Source organism: Lissotriton helveticus, chromosome 5_1 (genome assembly GCF_964261635.1).
Source record: "Lissotriton helveticus chromosome 5_1, aLisHel1.1, whole genome shotgun sequence".
Taxonomy (NCBI): domain Eukaryota; kingdom Metazoa; phylum Chordata; class Amphibia; order Caudata; family Salamandridae; genus Lissotriton; species Lissotriton helveticus.
Window position 1 is genome coordinate 76,475,931 of NC_136065.1, and position 26,049 is coordinate 76,501,979.

Genomic DNA, 26,049 nt, shown 5'->3' on the forward strand with positions numbered 1-26,049 from the left:
GAAGGCAGTAGAATGTTCAGAATGGCTGGCTTCCTGTAGAAAACACGCAAGATGTAGTTGAAAGATTTAAGATGGCCGCCACCTTGTCATACCACAGGCAGTGGGATGTTAAAAATGGCTTCTTTGTAGGACAAACATTCTAATAGGATAGGAAGTAATTTAAAAATGTACTAAAAGAAATGTAAAGAAAGGTCGTGGGTATGCCAGACACACGTTTAAAAAGTCCACAAGAGTAAGCCCAAGGTTGGAATGGCTAACGTGTGCACTGGTCTGCCTTCCAAGTTGTGTTGACGGCACATGGGATAGTGACATTCAGGAAGTCAATATCTGCCTCCCTACACATAGCCCATAATTCATGTGTGCACGTATCATATTCCATTACATAGACACCAAGGCAAAATAATAATTAAAAATATAGATTTACAATTTCAAAAAAGTATATACATCTTGGTAGGTTACAGGCAATACGCTTGGCGGGCGCAGGCCCGTGTGACATTTTTACCTGCTCTTTGTACAAAAGTACCTGGGTTCAGGTCAAAGAATACAGACGCGTCAATCCAGAAGATTCCATCAACCCGTAAGCTCAGATTCACCACCCCCATAAAAGATAGTCGCTCGCTCCATCGCTGCCCGTCCACCCCCCTTTCGACAGTCGAAGCTGGCATACCCTACTGGCTAGGGATCTCATAATAAAACCAAATTAAGTTACTTGCAAAAAGTAGCAATGGTGTGGATCCAGTGTCTCCAGAATGGACAGCAGAACCCCAATATTAGCTCCACCCCCCAAAAAAAGCTGCTGTAATCACCAGAGCTCAGTAAGCTATAGATAGCAACTCTTTGCAAGTGAAAGGGTTGGCGTCAAAGAATGCATCTTTTGGGCAAACCAAAGTCCACCAAAGACAGAATTTTCCCCCTGAATTACCATACATTCCTGAGACACAAGAGAATTTGGTTTTGCAGTTAGTCCTGTCTGTAGAAGTTGGGTGCTATGGGGCGATTAAAGAGTTTATTTTACCTAAGTAGTTCAGGGAGGCAGCACGTGCCAATGAAAAGGGCCTTCGACAGATTATCTGTTAGTGTTGCGGAAACAGTAGGGTACGACGAGCCTGCGCTCCACAGTGACCTCGCTAAATGCTGACGACAGAATCATACCCTCTAGTGATACAGAAATGGAAGCTGTACACTGACGACAATTAACACACAAAGATAGTCCTCTATATAGACGACATACTGTCCCAGGACAGGAAGAATCCACGTGACGGAGACCCCACAGACGGATAGGGGATGCCACATCCGAGGGAGCACCTGTGGCCCAAAGGGCAGGAAGTCCCTCTCCTAGAGATGGTGTGCACAGCCATGGCACAGAGGGGACTCCTAATACTGTACTTCACCCACAAACAGAGGGCATACAAGACACTGTACTGACCCCCGCCCCCCAATAACCACAATCTAAAGCCATACAAAACTGTCGCAACCCCTTTAGGGGTGCAGCTCCAGTCCACTGCTCCACAAGCAGCTGGTCATCCCCTTCCTTCCTCCAGCAGAAATCTGGAATCCTTCAACGTACAACCCTATTCTAGCAGCCTCCCACCACCCCCCTCCGCGCCACACACAGACACCGACCATGCCCCCTAACTTCTTTACAGCATATAAAGCAATAACACATTCAATGGATTTTTTTTGTAAATCAAAAGTATTTTACAATAAAAAAACAAATACATATTCTTGTGCCCACTGGTCTTACTGTGCACTGTAAAACAGCAATTCATCCCTTGGAGAAGCAAGAAAATAAAAATAATCCATAAAAGTGTCCAACTCCTGGTGATCCCCAAAACTCAACTTGGACTAGTCGGCGTTGGAGCAGATACCCACATTCTTAAAATGGAGATATTTACTCAGATTGCTTTCCGATTCCCCCCTCCCTGTCCATTGGAAGGGGGTTTGGCTGACGTTTGCCAGTTCGTAAATGTCAATGGTGCCCCCCCCCCCCCAAACTCAAGTGGAGTGCATGGGCCGGCTCATGACCTGCGAATACACCTCGCCGTCGTGGAAGGGCGGCATGTAGACGGAGGCGAAGGTGGCGCCATTGTAGCCTTGCGTCACATAGGAGTTGGGCAGATGGCTCATGGGTTGAGATCCGGGCTGTGGCATCCCGGGGTACTGTTGGAAATTCTCGTACTCGTCCCGGCAGATGCTGCGCTTGCCTTTCTGGCGCCGATTGCAGAACCATACGCGGACCACCTGGAAGGAAGGGGTGAAAGTTAGTTCAGTTTGGAACATATTTATGAATAGTTTGGACACTTAGGTCTAAAACTCAATGAATGCTCCTAAACAATATGTGAAAAAATGCAAGAGCCCTAAAATGTGCAAATATGTAAATATTTAATCTGTGCTTTCTTAGTTACTTAGAACAGGTGGAAGAAAGAAACCACTGCAAAGAGGGACAAGAGGTATAATTTTTTTTTAAAGCTCACGATATAGCTATAGCAGGTAGTTGTTCAAAGGTGAACGGTCTGTTGAGTTATCTTGAATCACTAGTTATCATGTTGATGTTTCAAACCCAAGGAGAACATTTAAAGGATCTTCTTCAGGACAAAGTATGGAGATCACAGAGCAGAATACAGGGACCAGGGTATCCTTGTGCAGTGGTGGACCAATGAATAAACAAAGCATTGAGCTGGAGATCATACCAGCTCATGCAGGTAACCGGGCATCTGTGAGCCACAGAGGGATTTCGTTGACCAGATATTACTTCGAGAACACAGAGCAGCTCCTAGAGGATCCTAGAACAATGATCATGTTCAGGATCAACTGCTTCTTACACGGCACCTCCATCGACCTCTAGTCTTAGCTTCTCCAGCTCTCCCTTTCACAGCTCATGAGGCATTTTGGTGAAATGCAACTTCGCCATCTCTTGTCTACGCTTCCCTCCTCTTGGTCGTAATTATTTTAACAGGCTAGACTCAAACTGGTTATGAGGCTCTCGGGCTGAAGTCTGTGTGGCCAATTGTGCACCCCGGGCCACCTGGCCATTGCCAACCATTAGTAAGCCAGCAACTGGACATCATATACTGGACCAATAACTAGGACTCCCTCCGCGAGCCGATGCCCACTGGGACTCAACTAGTCATTCGATCTCCTTTAGCAAACGGCTGACCATCCCTTCCTCGATCAATCAATCGTACTCCCTTGGCCAGCCATTGGCACCCTTCAGCCGTCCACCCATTGTCCAGCCAGTGATGCAGTTTCATCATCTTTATATTTAGCTTTAAGGTAGAGCCCAGTTATGTAACTGTCTGTTAACCAGGAACAGCGTTTTAAGTGGATCTTGCAGTCAGGGACCTGGTGTAAGGTTGAGGGCAGGTGGAAGGAAATGGGGTTGACTCTTGAGACTGAGCAAGCCCATATAAGTTTACACTATTTGGAAATGCCATCCTGTGGAGTGTGTTATCGCAGTGCAGCTAGGCGTGGGCCATGCCAAGGCCCAGGCTATGGAGTAAGAATCCAGGTTTGTATGGTCTGGAATCCATTTTGTAAGTCTTATCCTGTGATAGATACTCAGTGAGTGGAGAAGTGTGGCTCAATGGTTAGAGCGGCAGACCCTGATGCAGAGGTCTAGCCCGGGACCAGGGTTCAATTCCCCGCCTCGGCGGGTCTTGAGCTCAAAAATTCCACGGACCTGATAGTTCTCGCCTCGGTGCCTATTCCAATCATGGAGTTCCCACTCTGCAACTCTGGGCAATAGCTTGCTTAATCTCCACAACGGCCCCCACAACGCTAAGGATGCCTGGCCTCCACCTTGGGGGTGCCCAGGAGTGAACACCCCACAGGGAAAGCCAGGATGGGTTCCACAGCGGTATTCGTACAAGCGCCTTGAGACCCTTGCGGGTGAGTAGTGCGCTATACAAGTATCAATGTACATTAAATTACATTTACAGTGATAACAGGGCCTGCAAAATGTGCACAGGAGTCTAGTAACTGCAAATACACTAATTCACCCATCTGAAGATCTTGTAACACAAGGCTTGCTGAAGGACGTCTCATGCGACACGAGTGTCCTCTTCAGCCCAGAAACAGCCAGATACCCAGATGTCCACATAGATCTGAGGCCAAGAGCCTGCACTGGATTGGACAGGGATTGTGAAAATCATTTTCTTTACGCCTTGGAAAATCACAACCACTTGAGTAACGTGAAGACCATGCTTGTGGTCATCTTGTAACACGCTGCCAGCACGAAATGTTACTTTGCTGTGATTGGTTAGATGCTTAATGGTTGTGTAGGGTTACACAACCATTAAGCATCTAACCAATCACAGCAAAGTAACATTTTGATCTTTCGATCAGCAACACGCCAAGTATTTGTCCATAATAGGAAAGAAATTACCTTTTACTGTAACACGATTGGATATTGGACATGTGTTAGAATGAAAAATAACAACCTAGGACATTTAAATGTCCTAGGTTGTTATTTTTCATTCTTGTATATTTCCCTGGCCTAGGAATTGTAAGATTCATTAATTCAGGGGGTCCTTGATACATATACACTGCTATTGGACATGTGTTAACACACCTTGTGGTTTTTGTGTATAAAAAGACCGAATGAGAATTCTTCAAATGGGACATGAATGAAATGAAATGAAAAATTGCACTTATATAGCGCGTAACTACCCGGAGGCCTCGCAGCACTTGAAGCTGGCCAGCCCATGTTTCCAGTGATCACGTATATTAAATACCTGTGGAATCTTGACCATGTAAGCGTTTCTTTAAGTAGCTCCTACAGGATGGAAGTTATTGTCAGCGCCTCAGTACAAGAACCAGGTCTTCTCTCTTGATCTTAGTGATCTGCACAAAGTGTCGGCCAAGTACAGGAGACGTTGATGGATCCACCAGGCCCAACCGCAGGATCGATTTGATCGTCGCGGAGACCGAGCCAATAGAGTTTCATCCAGTGCTAAACGACTGGCAGAAAATGTGCTGTTCCAGGTCCACCTCTGTCCCAGAGCAGGTTGTAGTCAGCATACATGTGACGACAGCCGATCTCATACAGTTTCTCTTTCCCGCCTCGACGGTCCCCAAAAGTAGATCAAGATTCTTGGTTAGAAAATGCTCATGCTTATGGGATTTCTTCCAACCGCCCAAGATAAAATAGCTTTTGGCTGAGGCATGTCCATGGATTTAGCCAGCAGATAGTCCAGAGGGCTGATAGAGGAGAGTGAGGTGCACACAGCCCTCTAGGACTTCGTTGCCAAACTCATCGACCATCCAGTTGACGCTTCAGCGAGCCAGCATACTCTTTGGACAATCCTGCGCTTTTACCAGCCTCCTCTCAGAACCCTCCGCAGGACCTTTTTGGGGTATATTAATAAGGGACAACAATCTGGCTGTTCTATAACATTTTTGACAGGGTGAATGTAAAGAGGTTTCTTAATCGGGGGCATGTGAGACGTTTGCTGATTTGAACACAAAAAGCAGATACAAGTCAAAGAGACTAGCGGCAGATGTGCTCACGCCAGGTAGACTTGGTGTAATTGTAGCCCCAAAAGGGTATGTTTGGGTTAGGGAGAAACGCCTTGTCAGGGAAGAATTGATATGCATCCTACAGATGTTCAGGCACAGGTACATAGATGTAACTGCAGCAACATTTAAACATTTTTTTTAAAGAGTTTAAGTATTGTTTGGAAGTGTCCATGACTTGTGCTCGAAGCAGGACTGGCCATTTCACAAATAAACATATCCACAGCTAAGAGAGCATGCCCTCATCTTTCTCTCCTAAAGTATTCAAATAAAAATGAACAAGCTGACACTTAGGATGTTATTACAGGTAAGGCTTGACCAGGGTGGCCTTCCAATATAAAGCACGGGCAAATGAACTGTATTCTTGCCACCACCTGAAGTCAGTTCTAATTTCTATGGGTACGCTTGACCAATGATTAAACATAAATCCAGAAGTCGAGAGATTTGAAACCAGAAACCTCGATTAACAGCTGCACACAGTCTAACTGAGTGATTTGCAGCCAGCACAAGGGCAGCCAGCTGGTCGCCTTCCAAAGCGAACTGGGCAGCAGTTCTTTGAGTACCTTGCACAGAGATCCTTCAACGCCCACTTATCTCTTGCTCCAAGTTAAGTAGCCTACCACTGTGCAGCAGCCCCCCCCGTCAACCCAGAGGTCTACAGACCTGCCCAGCCTGGATCAGGTAAACCCCACTTACATCTCGCTCCAGGTTGAGCTCCTCAGAGATCTGATTGATCTCTTGCAGGGACGGCTTTGGACACTTGAGGAAGAAAGACTCCAGGCTGCCCTTGATATTGTTTTCGATGCTGGTCCGCTTCCTCTTCCGCGCCTGCTGCAGAGCGTTCTCCACATTGCAAAGCTACAGAAGGAAAGGAGAGACAAAAAAAACTGTAAAGGATGAAGATCTCCTCCCCCACAGAATGGATGGCAACGCCATCACTGAAGGGTCAGCGAATTGGTGGTCCTACATAGTAACGGGAAGGGTCTCGAAGAGAGGGGCAGCTGTATCCGTACCAGGATGCTTCGAAAGCAGTCCCATGCCAAGGGCATGCGACCTGCACTAGATGGTTCCTCATGCAGGTGCCATTTACCTCCTGTAGGTTCTCGTTGGTGTCGGCCTCCACCAACCAGCGCTGGAGGAGCGGCCTCAGCTTGCACATGTTCTTGAAGCTCAGCTGCAGGGCTTCGAACCGGCAGATGGTCGTCTGGCTGAACATCTTCCCTGGATTAAGAAACAGAGCATCAGTGAATTACAGAGAAAATTGGGGGGAGAGTGTTAAATAAGGGAAGACTTACGGGGACTTAATGGACAACCCCTGTCAAACGCAGTAACAAAGCGGTGAACAGTAAAGCGCCTGTGATATCAAGCTAACACTCTTGCAAACAGGCTCGATTATCTGCTAAAATCTTAGGCTATGAACCAAATAGCAAACATGTTGATGTGTCTATCGCAAATGATCCAAGAGGACCTCTGCAGCCCAAGCAACCCACATAAAACCAAAAACAAGCAGGCTGATTAATCCTACCCTCTGTGGCCTAAACAGCTTAACACAACCAGTGACCCAGCCTAAGCCAATAAACAGGATTAACCTTCGATGTCAAGCTTAGGTTGCCCTCATGGTCTCATTGAGCGTTAAACGACCCGCTTCTGGGCATCAGAGTGCTACACAAGTCTTTATAAGAATAAACAAGCATTTGCAATTCAATAGGTCTTGCATTTGCGAGAGTTTGAGCTATTGGTATTGTAAATGATAATGCCTTTTATTTATGTGTTTTGAAAACCTGCAAGCGGTGCATAAACACACACTTTGTATATATATAGTACTTGCGTTTTAGAAGCAGGGCTGGCAGGAAAAAAGGTGCAGTTATTGCCAGCCTTGCTTCTCATAAGCAACAACTATAAGCACAAAGTGCAGGATTTCAAAACACATAAATAAAAGGCAGGCATTGTCATTTACAATCCCAATAGCTCAAACTCTTACAATGCGAGACCTATTGCATTGCAAATGCTTCGTTGAGATCTGAGATGAAGGAGACAGCAGCCATAGGAAGGCCATGCATTACAAAAGCAGGACGGAGGAGGCTGCAGCTAAAACGGACCTTGGTCTTTGAATGCACAGCAAATATGGCAAGATAAGGGCAAGATTGACAGCCCTTTTTACAACAGAGCTCTGTAAACCACGAGCGACAGGTTAAAGAAAGAAATAGTGCTCACAAGTTGAATCACACCACATGTAACAGGGGTAGACCTTGAAATGGGTGGAGTTTTTAAAGCACATATCATGGATACAGCATGTCTTGTAGAGACAGCACAAGCGCTGCCCTATGTGAGACCTAAAAACTTTATTTTTCAATGCTGTCCTAAACTTCAGAAACTTGTTAATATACAGAGACCAGATACGCTTAGTGCTCCAGCTTTGTGAGCCAAGTGGTTAAACTCTACAACCTGAATCCCACCAGGGTCAACTATCTGCCTCAAATCGCCTACAGGGTCATCTGTCCAACCAGATCGAACGTCAACTGTCCATCCCAAATGGCCAACGCCCCACGACGCCCATCTCCTCATCCCAAAAGGCAGAGTACCGGTGCCTGAACATCTGTAGGATGCATATCAATTCTTCCCTGACAAGGCGTTTCTCCCCAACCCAAACATACCCTTTTGGGGCTACAATTTCACCGCGTCTACCTGGCGTGAGCAGCCATAACTGCAACCAAGGTGGCAAACGTTACGGGCTAAACAGCCAACGCTTTTGCTCTAATAACCCAACATGGCCAATTCGTTGGTCCAATGAGTCCATAACTAGACAGCCAAAAGTACTGGATACAATAAGAAAAATCAGTTTTCTTCTACTTAAGAATTTGTACCGTACATCAAAAGGTGTCATAAGACACAACTTACTTTGTTGAGGTAAAGTTTACCCCATAGGAGTGAAGAGCATTGAATTATGGATATAAAACCTCTTATTTCAGAAGAAATCACACCACTGTGGTCAGGGCCTTGAGATTAAGCTGCCCTAATATGGTTAATGCTCAAGTGTTTGAATTGGAGCAACCGATTTTGGTCACACCACATTGGTCAACATTGTGTTTAGTGCAAACATTGTCCTCATTGCATATCACGCAACCAGACCATGGCAACTCTGCAGCCCAAAGACCCAACTGTAGCAAAGCTCCAACCCAAAGACCCAACGGGATCAACATCCCAAAGCAAACGCTCGAGTCCAAAGACCCAACAGGAGCAACAGTCCAGCCCATATGCTTGCCCCTAAAGACCAAACATGGGCAGCTCTCGAGCCCAAACGATTGATACCAAAGACCCAAAGAGAGCAACGCTCCGGCGCAAACACTTAAGCCCAAAGACCCCACAGGAGCAAAGCTCCAGCGCAAATGCTCGAGTCCAAAGACCCAACAGGGTCAACGCTTCAGCCCAAACGTGTGAGCCCAAAGACCCAACAGGGTCAACGCTCCAGCCCAAACGTGTGAGCCCATAGACCCAACAGGGTCAACGCTCCAGCGCAAATGCTCGAGTCCAAAGACTCAACAGGGGCAATGCTTCAGCCCAAACGCGTGAGCTCAATGACCCAACAGGGTCAACGCTCCAGCCCAAACGCGTGAGCTCAAAGACCCAACAGTGTCAACGCTCCAGCCCAAACGTGTGAGCTCAAAGACCCAACAGCGTCAACGCTCCAGCCCAAACGCGTGAGCTCAAAGACCCAACAGGGTCAACGCTCCAGCCCAAACACATGAGCTCAAAGACCCAACAGGGTCAACGCTCCAGCCCAAACGTGTGAGCTCAAAGACCCAACAGCGTCAACGCTCCAGCCCAAACGCGTGAGCTCAAAGACCCAACAGCGTCAACGCTCCAGCCCAAACGCGTGAGCTCAAAGACCCAACAGTGTCAACGCTCCAGCCCAAACGTGTGAGCTCAAAGACCCAACAGCGTCAACGCTCCAGCCCAAACGCGTGAGCTCAAAGACCCAACAGGGTCAACGCTCCAGCCCAAATACATGAGCTCAAAGACCCAACAGGGTCAACGCTCCAGCCCAAACACATGATACGAAAAACACGATGGGAGCAACGCTCCGGTGCAAACACTTAAGCCCAAAGACCCCAGAGGAGAAAAGGTCCAGCGCCAACACTTGAGCCTAAAGACCCAACAGGGTCAACGCTCCAGCCCAAACTTGTGAGCTCAAAGACCCAACAGGGTCAACGCTCCAGCCCAAACGTGTGGCCCAAAGACCCAACAGGGTCAACGCTCCAGCCCAAACGCTTGATACCAAACACCCAAAGGGAGTAAGGCACGTGCGCAAACCCTTGAGCCCAAAATCCCACAGGAGGAACGCTCCAGCGCAAACACTTGGGCCCAAAGACCCAACAAGGGCAACGCTCCAGCCAAAACACTTGATATCAAAATCCCACAGGAGGAACGCTCCAGCGCAAACACTTGATATCAAAAACCCAAAAGGAGCATTGCTCCAGCGCAAACGCTTAACTCCACAGACACAAAGGGAGCAACGCTCCAGCCCAAATGCTTAAGCCTAAAGATCCACAGGAGCAACGCTCCAGGGCAAATGCTTGAGGGCAATAATACTACATTCCAGCCCAATATTCCAGCTCATCCCAATAACTCACAGGGGCAATGCGCCACCGAAACGCATCAGCAAGATGAGGCAAGAGGGCAATTCTTAGGGTGAACAATGCCAAAGATGGACTTCTATGTGGGGTAAAAGATGTTCTGCTCCAAGAAGGTTGGAAGGGAGGCATAAATATACAACAGTTGTGAGAAAGGAAGAGTGCACCACTGTGATTGGTCGGGTGCGTGCTGCGTCAGGATGCTCACCGTACAGCGCCCCGAGGGCAAGCCCCACGTCTGCCTGCGTGAAGCCCAGGGTGATGCGCTTGTGTTTCAGCTCCTTCGCGAACTGCTCCAGCTCTCCTGAGGTGGGTGTGTCCTGTCAAACAAAGAGCGGGAAAAGAGAGTGAGTCACATGTGCGCCCCCCAACCACACCCCACGCGCCCCTCAAGACCTCACAACCTTAGACACAGCCCCAGAGCCCTGAGGTGGGCGTGTCCTGCCAGAAACAAAGAGCGGGAAAAGAGAGACTAGGTCACATGTTCACATGTGCGCCCCCAACCACACCCAACACGCCCGATCAGACCTCACAGACTTAGAGACAACCCCTAGACTCCAGAGGTGGGCGTGTCCTGTCAGAAACAAAGAGCGGGAAAAGAGAGTGAGTCACGTGTTCACATGTGCGCCCTAACCACACCAAACGCACCCCTCAAGACCTCACAACCTTAGACACAGCACCTAGAGTCTTGAGGTGGGCGTGTCCTGTCAGAAACAAAGAGCGGGAAAAGAGAGTGAGTCACGTGTTCACATGTGCGCCCTAACCACACCAAACGCACCCCTCAAGACCTCACAACCTTAGACACAGCCCCTAGAGTCTTGAGGTGGGCGTGTCCTGCCAGAAACAAAGAGCGGGAAAAGAGAGTGAGTCACATGTTCACATGTGCGCCCTAACCACACCAAACGCACCCCTCAAGACCTCACAACCTTAGACACAGCCCCTAGAGTCTTGAGGTGGGTGTGTCCTGTCAGAAACAAAGAGCGGGAAAAGAGAGTGAGTCACATGTGCGCCTCCCAACCACACCCCACGCGCCCCTCAAGACCTCACAACCTTAGACACAGCCCCAGAGCCCTGAGGTGGGCGTGTCCTGCCAGAAACAAAGAGCGGGAAAAGAGAGTGAGTCACATGTTCACATGTGCGCCCCCAACCACACCCAACACGCCCGATCAGACCTCACAGACTTGGAGACAACCCCTAGACTCCAGAGGTGGGCGTGTCCTGCCAGAAACAAAGAGCGGGAAACAGACTAATTCACATGTGTGACCTCAAACCAAACATCACCCCCTCAAGACCTCACAGACTTAGAGACAACCCCTAGACTCCGGGGGCAACCCCAAGTCAAACCCCACACCCCCAACCTCAGGAGTTCACACAGAGATGGCAGAGTAAACCCATAGCTGAAGTCAGACCCCAATAACTCCCTGGGTGGGGTGAGGGACGGTCAGATTTAAAGTGCTCCTGTAGAGGCCCTGGCTTTAGTGGGAGACAGGGACCGACACTGTGTGCAGAGATTCACAGGATGGAAATAAAAGGGACTCAAACCCTGAGAGTACACGGTGTGGACACAGGGTCTGATCCTAAGGTGGGGGGTGAGGCTCTGCGAGTGTGTGCAGGTGTCGATATAGGATCTTATCTTATGTTATGTTATATTTAATTTATGTAGCGCACAGCTACTCGGAAGTATCCCGGCGCTAGCCTCAGAAAGACCAATGCACACAAATCAAAGACTAAAACTGTGTTTTCAGCTTTTTCTTGAACAACAAAGGGTCCTGAGTGCCCAGAAGAGCCAAAGGCAACGTATTGCAAGCCATACTGGCTTTGCGCACAAAGGAATTCCCGCCAAGTCTTTGTCAGTAAAACCTACAGGTCGGCATCAGCAGCTGGCCAGACAAGCGCAGCTGTCTTCATGGTGTGTAAAAAGCAAACCTTTTCTGCAAATAAATGGGACCTAGCCCATAGAGGGCCCTATGTGCAATTGTTAGCATTTTGAATTTCACACGGGAATCGACTGGTATCCAATGTAAAGAGCGCAAAAAAGTGCGCACACTGTGCCTTGCCGTTAGGCCCATAAGAAGTCTGGCCGCCGAGTTTTGAACAACTTGCCGTTTCTTGGTAAGAAAATCCAGGCTGCCAACCCCTAAGGGGGTGAGGAGGGGGTCAGGACCTAAGAGTGCACAGGTGTGAATACAGGATCGGATCCTAAGGGGGGAGGGGGCGGTCAGGCCCTGAGTGAACAGGTCCTGAGAGCAGGTCCTGAGAAGGAGTCTGGTTCAGACCCAGACTGTGAGAGTCATGACCCATCGGGGGAGACCCATGCACGCAACCTGGGCTTTATCCTGGACTCCTCCCTCACAATGGCCAAGCACGTCAACGCAGTCTCGTCATCCTGTTTCAACACCCTGCGCATGCTCCGAAAGATCTTCCGGTGGATCCCCACCGAAACCAGGAAGACGGTCACCCAGGCCCTCGTCACCAGCCGACTGGACTACGGGAACACCCTCTATGCGGGAACCACAGCCAAACTCCAGAAAAGACTCCAGCGCATACAGAACGCCTCAGCACGACTCATCCTGGACATCCCGCGCCGCAGCCACATCTCCGCCCACCTGAAAGACCTGCACTGGCTCCCCGTCAGCAAGAGGATCACGTTCAGACTCCTCACCCACGCACACAATGCTCTCCACGACATGGGACCGAAATACCTCAACAGCCGCCTCGCATTCTACACTCCCACCCGCCAGCTACGTTCCGCCAGCCTCGCCCTCACCACCGTCCCACGAATTCGCAGAATCACCAGCGGAGGAAGATCCTTCTCCTACCTGGCGGCCAAGACATGGAACTCCCTCCCCATTCACCTACGGCTGACCCAGGACCGTCTCTCCTTCAGGAAACAACTCAAGACCTGGCTGTTTGAGCAGTAACGACTCTCTCCCTCCCCCCCCCCCAGCGCCTTGAGACCCCAGCAGGTGAGTAGCGCGCTATACAAATTTGTTTGATTGATTGAGAGTGCACAGGTGAGGCTATACGAGCAGATAGGGGAGGGGTCAGGCCCTGAGAGTGCACAGGTGTGATATAGCTACAGGTTCTGAGAGGGGAGTCGGCTTGGGGCTCAGGCCCTGAGTTAACAGGTGTGATTATAGTAGCAGATCCTGGGGGCGGGAGGGGGTGGCGGGTGGTTGTTGCTCTGAGTACACCGGTGCAAAGCTATCACACTGACACACATGGTCAAGCACTCCACGGTTTTGAGAGCGCACAGCAGACCCTGCGGCGGCGCTAGGACCCGGGGGCTCACAGGTGCGGCGGTAGATCCGTCAATCTGAGATATATAGGGGGAAGAATGAGAGCCTCGCGAGCCCCGGGCATGCCAGTCTGGAGAGCGGAGGGCTTTTATCACCCGGAAGTCGATACCAAAGGAGGGCATGAACAGGGGCATCCTGCACCGAGATCCACAGCACTGCCCCCATCTGCCCCGTCCGAGCCGCCGCAATGCAGAGGCAGCGCATGGAAGCCAGCCTGCCACCCGGACGCTGGATGGCGCTTCAGCGAACGTGCCCCGAAGCCCTGGTTTAAGGGACTGGGGGCTGCGCTTCCGCCATGTCCCTCTTTGACCAGGCCCTAGAGGTCCGGTGAAGGTTGTACGGATACTGCCCCCTCCTATCCTCCGCCGAAGACAAAGCGGCCCCTAATCGCATGCCTGACCAGTTAGGGCTACAAGAAGGCCCGTTAAAATAAAGGAAATTGACAAATTCAAGAACTATTTGGGATTCTAATAAGTATAAATACAGTGTGCTTGGGTGCACAGCGAGTTGATTAAATATTCAAAAACTTCGTTGAGTTTGTTGGTGCCACACAAGTAACGTCAGGTGTCCCTCGGCGTTAAATTATCACAGGAAAAACGTGAGGTCATGCCCTAACCAGCACTGGTGAACGGAACGCCTTTGGCAGAACTCCAGAACCTCCATTTCAGACTCACCTTAACGCTAATTTGAAAACACTATCCTTTCCCTGATGAAGGGGCGCAACATGGCCCCGAAATGCATTGGATGTATTTAAAAAAGGAACAGTGTTATGCTCTGAAAACAAGAGTGAAAATTTGCAATAAATGCACTAAATGATTATTTACCAATGAAATGAAACAGTGAATAAAACACTACAAATGATTCATGAAACAGTTTGGAATTCCTAATTGTTTGGGAAAATATATTGAGTGCACATAAGGATGGGATTCTAATAAGTGACATTCGGAAAAACCAACTCACGTGAAATTCCACTTGGTGCCCGGCCGACTTTTGACCCACATCTAGCGCCCACCTTGGCCTCATCACCCACAACAAACTGGACAGGTCATGTCACAGCTGTGCGTCCACAGCCAAAACTACTGAACTAAGGGGCATATGTTTTTTTTTTGTTTTTTTTTTTTAAATCGCTGAGCGTCGCTAGAATTTATCGCTGAGAAAACTTGCTATTAGCAACGTTTATCTCCAAAGCACTAAATTTTCCGGCTATAGCGGCGAAATGCCTGAATATCGCTTAGAATACAGCGATATTCACGCATTAGCGACGAAATGCTCTTAGCCATGTTATCCACCTCCCATTGGATAACATGGCTGGCTAAGAACTGGTCTGAGCAGGCGTTGGGTTTTTGGCGATAGCGGGAATATTTCCATCGCTACGCCTGCCTTGCTAATAGGCGATAGCGACGTTAGCGACTGCTTTCAGTCGCTAACAGGTTGGGTACGCCCACTTTGCATGTCATTAGCGATAAATATCGTTGACATGCAAAGCGGGCCCCAAACTGCTCGCTATTGCCTAAAAGCTGTCGCTAACATCAGTTAATGACAGCTTGCTAATAGAGCGATAGAATGATCGCCGCTCAGCGGCCGAAAAAGGCCGCTAAACCGGCGATGATTGCCCATCGCCACCCTTGGTAATATGCCCCAAAGTGTCCAAATGTCCCGCCCCCCACCCAGCAACACCAGGAAAACTGTCACTCACACCCATCACCAGCAGACTAAACTAGGGGCACGCCCTCTACACCCGGATCCGCCGCAACTCACCAGGAGACTATAAACCATACAGAACTGGGCAACTGGATCGAACTCAACACCTCCCACAGAGCTCACACCGCACCTCAGGGAACTACACTGCTCCTGGTACAGGGGCGCGCCGGGTTCAAGAACACTGCTCAGCCTACTCGATTACTTACATCTCCTTCCACCAACCAGCCAGACCCCTCCCCTGCTAGGCACACACACCCAACGCCTTCAAAGGACAGACGGGGGGTCGAGTTTACCCTTCGCCACTCTTAACCGGTTCCATGCTGATGACGGAACCGCTCCGTCATCAGCCGCTGTGGCGCTGTGCTGGTGACGGAGCGGTTCCGTCATGGCCCGCCCGACGCGCCTGCGCGGTACTGATTTCACACCTGTGCGGCGCGTTCTATTAAGCGGGCGGGGCTATGGCGGAACCGCTCCGTCATGAGCACAGCTCAACCGCGGCTGGTGACGGAGCGGTTCTGTCACCAGCATGCGCCCGCCGCGACCCCCCGCCCCCTTAGCGATGCAGCAGAATAGCCGCTGCAGCGATGTGGTTAATGCTTGGAGCGGCCCCCCCATACCACATCAAAGCCTCGTCGTCGCTGCTGGAATGCTGCAAGAAGCTGAAAATGTGGCTCTTAGAATAGCTCACTCCTGCTAAGCGGCAGGATACCCTCATGGGTGCTATACACATATCCGTACCATAACACAACCGCTTAGATCAATCCCTGGTCTGGTGGCAGACTGGACAAATGCATCCACCGCACGGGCCTGTGTTCGGCCCCATGGTCACAGGTTCAAATACCAGCAGGTCCCCTCAGCCTTTCATCCTTCAGAGGTTGATAAAATGAGTACCATTGAGTTGGGTAACAATAAACATCGGTTATTCAGCGCCAAGATACCCCGATTGGGGTGAACGTGCGCTTTACAAATACACATGTTATGGCCCCTGCCCATGCCATCAATCGAGGTTTTGGGGATTAACTGGCTGAAGTCAATTGAGGTAACATCAGCGGTCTCTGGAACGGGCAACCCCCCACCAGGTGACAGTATGGGCACCAGATCCGCCTTCACTTCAACTTAGAAGACGAGGCTCATAGTACCATCATGGCAACACTCCCCACCCCCAAGCACATGGCATGCGTGCAAATAAGTACACACCACACAGATTTGTTTTGGGAAAAACTGCTGCAGGTTTATTACATACAACGTTCTGTAATATGGTGGGTTATCTTACAGGCGATCCAAGGGCAGGCAGCATTCTCGCCACCTGCCCGCCTGATGAGCCACGCAGCACAGGGGCGAACCCCATCTGTGCTGCCCCTTCTGGTGACCCTCCTCCTGGATCACGTGACACCTGGTCCCTTATAACGCACGCCCCTTTTAGGGCGGAGTGCAACAAGGCAAGCCCCCGGTTGTTCAGGCCCACAACCGCGCGAAGGACTAACGGGGTGCCGACACGGTTTCCAGGAACCTCCCATGAGGCTCCTGGGCTCCAGCACCCCTATGTGCCGTGCAGAGGTACCCTTCTGTACCCATTTGCTTCCAGTTGCCTGCCCATGCCATCACTCGAGGTTTTAGTGATTAACTGGCTGAAGTCACTTCTAAGTACAACTGAGGTAACATCAGCGGTCTCTGGAACGGGCAACCCCTCACCAGGTGACCGTATGGGCACCAGATCCGCCTTCACTTCAACTTAGAAGACAAGGCTCAATCAATCAACTCGGATTTGTAGAGCGCGGCTATTCACCGAAGAATAGAAGGAGAATGCTGTAAAAACAAAACAAGGGAAAAGCAAGGAGAATGCAGTGAAAACAAAACAAGGGAAAAGCAAGGAGAATGCAGTAAAAACAAAACAAGGGAAAAGCAAGGAGAATGCAGTGAAAACAAGGGAAAAGAAAGGAGAATGCAGTAAAAACAAAACAAGGGAAAAGCAAGGAGAATGCAGTGAAAACAAGGGAAAAGTAAGGAGAATGCAGTGAAAACAAGGGAAAAGCAAGGAGAATGCAGTGAAAACAAGGGAAAAGCAAGGAGAATGCACACAAAAAAACTGGGGCAAAAATAAGAAGAGAGCGGTTAAGATGCGGGGTTGGGGGGGGAATGAGCAGAATGCATAAAAAAAACAGAGGAAAAAAGCAAGGAGAAGGCACACAAACACTCGAAAAGGCAGGAGAAACCAGTGAAAACATGGGGGAAAAGTATGGAAAAGCATATAAATGGGTGAAAAGCGCATGAAGGAAGCAGTGAGAACGAGGGGAAACAGAAGACAAACCCGATGAACATGCACGTCAGAGCTGAACAGGCACGGCGGAGCGTGACGCAGTATCAGCGTGTCCCACCCCTGCACCCACGAACAGGAGACACAGGGCCACCCTGCACCCACGAACAGAAAAGAAACAGGGCCACCCCCTGCACCCACGAACAGAAGACACTGGGCCACCCCCTGCACCCAAGAACAGAAAAGAAACAGGGCCACCCCCTGCACCCACGAACAGAAGACACTGGGCCACCCCCTGCACCCAAGAACAGAAGACACTGGGCCACCCCCTGCACCCAAGAACAGAAGACACTGGGCCACCTCCTGCACCCAAGAACAGAAGACACTGGTCCACCCCTGCGCCCAAGAACAGAAGACACTGGGCCACCCCCTGCACCCATGAACAGAAGACACTGGGCCACCCCCTGCACCCAAGAACAGAAGACACTGGGACACCCCCTGCACCCAAGAACAGAAGACACTGGGACACCCCCTGCACCCATGAACAGAAGACACGGGGCCACCCCTTGCCCCCAAGAACAGAAGACACGGGGCCACCCCCTGCACCCACGAACAGAAGACACTGGGCCACCCCCTGGACCCAAGAACAGAAGACACTGGGCCACCCCCTGCACCCAAGAACAGAAGACACTGGGCCACCCCCTGCACCCATGAACAGAAGACACTGGGCCACCCCCTGCACCCAAGAACAGAAGACACTGGGACACCCCCTGCACCCATGAACAGAAGACACTGGGCCACCCCCTGCACCCAAAAACAGAAGACACTGGGCCACCCCTGCACCCAAGAACAGAAGACACAGGGCCACCCCCTGGACCCAAGAACAGAAGACACTGGGCCACCCCCTGCACCCAAGAACAGAAGACACTGGGCCACCCCTTGCCCCCAAGAACAGAAGACACGGGGCCACCCCTTGCACCCACGAACAGAAGACACTGGGCCACCCCCTGGACCCAAGAACAGAAGACACTGGGCCACCCCCTGCACCCAAGAACAGAAGACACTGGGCCACCCCCTGCACCCATGAACAGAAGACACTGGGCCACCCCCTGCACCCATGAACAGAAGACACTGGGCCACCCCCTGCACCCAAGAACAGAAGACACTGGGACACCCCCTGCACCCATGAACAGAAGACACTGGGCCACCCCCTGCACCCAAGAACAGAAGACACTGGGCCACCCCTGCACCCAAGAACAGAAGACACAGGGCCACCCCCTGCACCCAAAAACAGAAGACACAGGGACACCCCCTGCACCCAAGAACAGAAGAGACACAGGGACACCCCTGCACCCAAGAACAGAAGACACAGGACCACCCCCTGCACCCACGAACAGAAGACACTGGGCCACCCCCTGCACCCATGAACAGAAGACACAGGGACACCCCTGCACCCAAGAACAGAAAACACAGGGACACCCCCTGCACCCAAGAACAGAAGACACAGGACCACCCCTGCACAGAAGAACAAAAGGCACTGGGCCACCCCTGCACCCAAGAACAGAAGACACAGGGCCACCCCCTGCACCCACGAACAGAAGACACAGGGACACCCCTGCACCCAAGAACAGAAGACACGGGGCCACCCCCTGCACACAAGAACAGAAGAGACACAGGACCACCCCCTGCACCCAAGAACAGAAGACACTGGGCCACCCCCTGCACCCAAGAACAGAAGACACTGGGCCACCCCCTGCACCCATGAACAGAAGACACTGGGCCACCCCCTGCACCCATGAACAGAAGACACAGGACCACCCCTGCACCCAAGAACAGAAGACACAGGGACACCCCCTGCACAGAAGACACAGGGACACCCCCTGCACCCATGAACAGAAGACACAGAGCCACCCTTGCACCCACGAACAGAAGACACAGGACCACCCCTGCACCCAAGAACAGAAGACACAGGGACATCCCATGCACAGAAGAACAGAAGACACAGGGACACCCCTGCACCCAAGAACAGAAAACACAGGGACACCCCTGCACCCCTAAACAGAAGACACAGGGACACCCCTGCACCCAAGAACAGAAGACACAGGACCACCCCCTGCACCCACGAACAGAAGACACTGGGCCACCCCCTGCACCCATGAACATTAGACACAGGGACACCCCTGCACCCAAGAACAGAAGACACAGGGACACCCCCTGCACCCAAGAACAGAAGACACAGGACCACCCCTGCACAGAAGAACAAAAGACACTGGGCCACCCCTGCACCCAAGAACAGAAGACACAGGGCCACCCCCTGCACCCACGAACAGAAGACACAGGGACACCCCTGCACCCAAGAACAGAAGACACGGGGCCACCCCCTGCACACAAGAACAGAAGAGACACAGGACCACCCCCTGCACCCAAGAACAGAAGACACAGGGACACCCCCTGCACCCACGAACAGGAGACACAGGGACACCCCCTGCACCCAAGAACAGAAGACACTGGGACACCCCTGCACCCACGAACAGAAGACACAGGGACACCCCTGCACCCAAGAACAGAAGACACAGGACCACCCCTGCACAGAAGAACAGAAGACACAGGGACACCCCCTGCACCCAAGAACAGAAGACACAGGGACACCCCTGCACCCAAGAACAGAAGAGACACAGGGACACCCCCTGCACCCAAGAACAGAAGACACTGGGCCACCCCCTGCACCCATGAACAGAAGACGCCACGACCAGGAGGGAAACCCGGACTTTGTGGATACAGAGATGCTGTGAACACGGAAGGTGAACTGCCCGATGGAACTTATCACGGCTCCACCTCATTGACCAATATAAAGGATTACGAAGCGCGGGGATGTTTATATATAATTCCAAGGACAACACAACGAGAACCCAATAATTAGAACTGTGGATATATGAGGATCTTAGTTGGAGTCTTAACTACCTGCAGTGGTCATTGGAGAAGCGAGGTGTGAGCTGGAATATGAGTGAGCCTTGAGGAGGGCCCGGCGGGCGAAGCGCGCGCCTTGAGGAAGGCCCGGCGGGCGAAGCGCGCGTCGGCTGCTGTGCGCGAGAACGAGATAAAACTTACTGATCTACGGCTACGTCGAATTCATCCCCCGTTGCTAAGGGACCCCTCTATAACCGCTCCCCCCCCCCCCCCCCCCCACACGAACCCTATCGAGACCAAGTGGGGTGCAACGGCCCCCAGGGGAGCCCTCAGCGCCCCCATGTCCTGTGAAAGCATGGGGGGGTCATGCTGTATTCCTTTACTTACTGTCAGCCTTCTGGGTAATGGAAGACCCTTCTGTTTTTCACGGTTTGTATGTGAAGCGCTCTGATACTAGCGCTATACAAAACTTTCAAAATAAATAAAAATAAATGGATGTACATCACCCAATCCCTTTCTTCCATGACAGCTCCCCGGGGGCAGTCCCTCACACCTGGGTGGGACCCCCAACACCCCATAGAGGGGAGGCTTAGAGTCCGGGGGGGGGTGCAGTGCCAGTCCTGGGTGGGGTGTCCCCCACACAGGCCATGCAAGCAAGGCTCAAAGTCGAGGGGGGGGGGCAGCCACGCACACCTAGGTGGAACCCCCAACACACCCCATACAAGGAAGGCTCAGAGTCAGGGTGAGGGAGTCAGTTCCACACACCTCGGATGGGTGAACCCTTAACACTGCCCTCACGGGCATGGGCCGGGGGTTCAAGCACAAGTCATTCAGCATCCATGGGGCCCCTCTGCCTGCAGCCAACAGTGCGCGAGGCAATGCCAGGCCCCAGGGACCCAAATCCCCACCCTCCCCCCGGGTCTGTCTGAACGTGACCCCAGCGTGAGGTCAAACGCAAGGTTAAAACACCACCTATGAGCCAGGGTTGGCGGGGGAGCCGACGGGCACAGAAACACCCCCGGGGGTGAAGCAAAGAATGAATATTTCCGGGACGGGTGGGGGGGGTCACAGCCTCCGCTCAGCGCGCCAGATCCTATAAAAGTAAGCCCGGCAAAGAATGCCCTGTCACATTTGAATAAAGTAAACACCCAGCCTGCATTGCACAATACTACCCCCCCCAGCCTGCATTCCACAGTACGACCCCCCCAGCCTGCATTCAAGAATACAAGTGACCTCTACCCCCACCGGAAGTCTCATGGAAACAGAGACCCCAAACAGGACCTTTCCAGTTTCTTGGATCCAACCAGTTCTTCCCTGTTCCAGACCCGGCGGGGACACCCCACTCCGGCATTTACCCCCCCCCCCCCCTCCCGGCAGTTACCCCCCCCCCTCCCTCCCGGCAGTTACCCCCCCCCTCCCTCCCGGCAGTTACCCCTCCACGTCACTACAACCCTACCTGAAGCAAAAGAGGGTAAAACGCAAAACCAGAACCGAAACCAAGCAAGGGCCCGGGCAGGAGGAGGAGGGAGGGCGCTGAGCCAGGTAGAAACGGGGGGGGGGGGGCAGAAGGGGGAGCCGAGCCAGTTAGAAACGGGGGGGGGGCAGAAGGGGGAGCCGAGCCAGGTAGAAACGGGGGGGGGGCAGAAGGGGGAGCCGAGCCAGGTAGAAACGGGGGAGGCGAGTCAGGTAGAAGGAGGGGGCGAGCGGAGCCAGGCGGTAGAAGGAGGGGGCGAGCGGAGCCAGGCAGAAGAGGGGGGGGGGGAGCGGAGCCAGGCAGAAGAGGGGGGGGGAGCAGAGCCAGGCAGAAGAGGGGGGGGGGAGCAGAGCAAGGCAGAAGGGGGAGCCGAGCCAGACATAGGGGGGAGGGGGGGGCGAGCCGAGCCAGAAGGATGGGCCAAGCAAGGCAGAAGGATGTGGCGCGCGAGCAGTGAGGGGCAGAAGGAGGAAGAGCCAGGCAGGGAGCCAGAGGCCTAGGACGGACAGACTCTGTTCTAAGCTCTGGGGCGCCGAAAGGTTAGAACAATTAAACATTTTAAAAAAGACACACGAGCTGCTAGCTACAGGGTTCTGCACGGAGCCCACTCCCCGCAGCAGGCTAGGAACACGGTAAGAAGCCTGTGTGGGTCATGCACCTGCTGCAGAGGTGTGCATGGAGCTCAGTGCCCAGGCTCGGAGCCGGATAGAAAAGCCGCGACAGTTCAGGCACCTGCTGCAAGGAGCTCACTGCCTGCCCTGCAGGCTCGGAGCCGGGTAGGAACCTGGGCTGGTCATGCACCTGCTGCAAAGCAGGAGCTCACTGCCTGCCCTGCAGGCTCGGAGCCGGGTAGGAACCTGGGCCGGTCATGCACCTGCTGCAAAGCAGGAGCTCACTGCCTGCCCTGCAGGCTCGGAGCCGGGTAGGAACCTGGGCCGGTCATGCACCTGCTGCAAAGCAGGAGCTCACTGCCTGCCCTGCAGGCTCGGAGTCGGGTAGGAAGCCTGGGCCGGTCATGCACCTGCTGCAGAGATCTGCATGGAGCTCACTGCAGGCTCGGAGCCGGGTAGGAAGCCTGGTTGGGTCATGCACCTGCTGCAGAGATCTGCATGGAGCTCACCGCAGGCTCGGAGCCGGGTAGGAAGCCTGGGCCGGTCAGGCACCTGCTGCAGAGGCTGCGTGAAGCTCACTACCTGCGCTGCAGGCTCGGAGCCGGGTAGGAACCTGGGCCGGTCATGCACCTGCTGCAGAGATCTGCACGGAGCCCACTCCCCCGCACCGCAGGCTCGCAGCCAGGTAAGAAGCCTGGGCGGGTCGTGCACCTGCTGCAGCAGATAGGTCTGCCTCCGTGACGGGCAACGCCACCACTTTCGTATCACCCGAGACAGAGTTTAATAATACAGTGTCCACAAATAAGTTACATCTGAGTGCCCCCCTCTATGGTCGAGCTAACAAATGTAGACTAATCAGTTCCATACGTCCGCAGATTCGCATGTTACTTGTCTTAATACACGATACATGTTTTATAGCAATCATAGAACAGGGGTCCGAGCAGCCATGTTCTGGGGCAGGTGTCGGCCTTACACCCTCGCTGTCTGGCTACAGACACAACACTCCTTCCTCGACCCCGACTTCCAAAGTCCCCGTTACTCCCATAGCGCCTTGAGGTGGTTTAGGAGCCAAAGAAGGGTGGCGGCGCTGGCGTGGGACAGACGCACGGACAGGATCAGAGGTTAGGGTGGCCTGGGACAGTCCGAGGGGACAACACTCCATAGGGCAGGAGTGAGGCTGGCTTGGGACAGTAATAGGGGACATTTCATAGGTCATGGGTGAGGTCAATTATAGGGGACGACGCTTCATAGGACAGGTGGGAGGCAGGGGCCCAGGTGAGCAGGTGTGAGGCAGCGGCCCAGGTGAGAGGCTGGGACCCAAGCAGGTCCGGGGGAAGCCAGATTAGTAGGGTCGGAGTGTAGGAGACCACCATACGCGCCCCCCCCCCCTCACCGGTCACTCACCTCGTCCCCGCTGTCCTCCTTGGGGGGGTCCCCGGGCTCCAGCTCGGGGCTGGCGCTGCTGCCCGTGCTGTGGGGGCTGTCATCCGACGGGCTCACGGGTTGGGCCGGCACCCTCGCCCCCGGGGAAGACCCCCGGACCGAAGGGGGCACTGCCAGCTGGGGCACGAAGCAGCCCCCCCAGGGCTGGGGGTGCTGCCCGTACCCGGACTCCCGGTCCGGCCGCTCCACCTTCACCTCCACCCGGTGGTGGGGCTCGTACCCCCCGGGGCCGTGCTGCCCGTACACCGGGGCCCAGGCCTCGGCAAAGGGGTACCAGGCCCGTGCCAGGCCGTGGGGACCCGGCCGGGCCTCGCCGTCCGCGCCCGCGTGTCCGTACTCCACCGCCTTGAAGCCGGGGTAGGCGCTATAGCTCTCGGTTAAGAAGCCGGGCCCGCTGGCATCGATGCCAGGGGTGCCCAGATGCAGGGCCTGCGTGGCAAAGCCGTAGGCAGGGCGCCCGATCTCTTGCCCCAGGTGTCCAGCCATCTCTCTCCTGTGTCCGTGAAGCAGGGCCCAATCACCCCAAAACTCACACCAGTGTCCCCCAAAAGTCTCAGCACTGTCTACCCCAAACTCCCAACACACAGCTCTCTTCCGAGTCCTAATTGGCCCTGATTGGGCAGTTTATCATGCAGATGGGGCCCTCCCTTCCATTGGCCAACACTGGTGGGGCGGGCCCGCCCCCGCCCTGGGGGGGCTGACAGTATCTGCGCCTCACCCACCTACACTCTGAAGCCCCCACATACTTCAAAGCCAACTGCAGTCATTGGGGGCCCCACAGTTTAAGAGCAGGGCGCCCCCCTGTTCTGAGCGGGATAATCCGAGGGGCTCCTCTAATGTCCAGGCAAGTGCCCCAGCGGGGGGTGGGGGTAGGGACAATAGCCCCCGGGACCAACTCCTCGCCCCTCATGTTTCAAAGTCACGGCTGCTGGGGGCTGGCAGCGAGCTCTGGAGTCTGCAGGGGGGCGTGCCCCACACCTGCCCTCCGCCCCACCCCACCCCAACAGAAGCCTCCAGTGATCTGCCCCGCACAATGCAACCTGGGAGGGCCATTATCGTGCTAAAGAGGCCTGTGATGGGCCTCTCCTCTGCACCGCTGGCCGAAGGGGGGGCTGGATGGCTCCCCTGGGGGGCCGCTTCCTGGCATCTCTGCCCGGACAATGGGGCACTTTCCCGCTGGAGGGGGTGCTGTGATAGGAGAGGTGTTGGGATTGGGGGGGGGGGCTACGATGGGTTCAGGCATCTTTGTAGGGCCAGAACTTGGCTCTGCACACATCCCCTACTTGTCCACCTTGACAAAGGCCTCTCCCCACCCCCCAGGGCCATCCCTAGCTGGTCTGACCACTTGAACCCCCAGAAAGCGGTTTAGGACAATAAAGATGGTATGTGGACAGTGGCCAAGGGGGTGGGGGGTGCTGACGTATTAAATGCACCCTTTGAAGGATACCTTCTCTCGGAGATACCGCGACAGTAGATTCTAGTGGGGTTTTTTTAGGGGGGGGGGGGCATGGCCGACACGGTCCCTCGTACCCCGGTGGAGGTTCACCATAGCTCATGGCGCCAGAGCACAGCCCACCCTGTCAAGATATTTCCTTACACAAACACCTCTTTCGCGTGTCATGGCCCAAACTACAACTCCCATAATGCATGTTTTAATTGGAAGCGCAGGATTCTAAGCAATGTGCATTTGCGATATGAAGTCACCTGGTAACCAGAAGCCAAGTAGGCAACTACAGTCTGGAGTGCAGCCAGGGGAACATAACTGACGCGAGCCCGCGGGGGTCCCCGTAGGAGAGACTGCAGTGTGTACGCCGGAGAACGTGCCGGCCGGGCTCGGGTCGGTCTCCATGTCTTTTGTAAGCCTGCTTACGAGCAGGACGTGTAGGACTGCAACTCCCAGAATGCATCTGTATGTGGGTAGGAAAAGCAATGCGATTACCTCTGTGACTTTCACCATCTATGTTTAGTTGGCGTGTAGGAGCTGGTGGCAGTGAAGGGGTGTATCAGGGGCCGGAGGGAGAGGTAATTATCGAGTCTTGGGGGCCACGGTGGAGTTTGTCAGTGGCTGGGCCTTCCGGGTGTTTCACGTGCTGCAGCAATCCTTTAGGATCGGGGGAGGGGCTTAGTTAATACTCGAGCGCACTGACACACCATAGGTCCAATGCCACCACCGTCCTAGATCCATGAGTGATTAGCATCTCCAGAGCAGTATTTC

The 26,049-nt window shown here is 53.2% G+C and overlaps 1 protein-coding gene across 1 annotated transcript; it reads right to left on the reverse strand.

Annotated features, from left to right (window-relative positions):
* Window positions 1-1,404: 1,404 nt before the first annotated feature.
* Window positions 1,405-24,697, reverse strand: POU5F1 (POU class 5 homeobox 1). The gene is made up of 5 exons (XM_078640781.1): window positions 23,796-24,697; window positions 10,354-10,465; window positions 6,605-6,735; window positions 6,211-6,372; window positions 1,405-2,241 (listed from the first exon to the last, which is right to left on the reverse strand). The coding sequence occupies exons 1-5, from the start codon at window positions 24,318-24,320 to the stop codon at window positions 1,996-1,998; spliced, it is 1,176 nt and encodes a 391-aa protein (XP_078496907.1). The 5' UTR covers window positions 24,321-24,697; the 3' UTR covers window positions 1,405-1,995.
* Window positions 24,698-26,049: the final 1,352 nt, after the last annotated feature.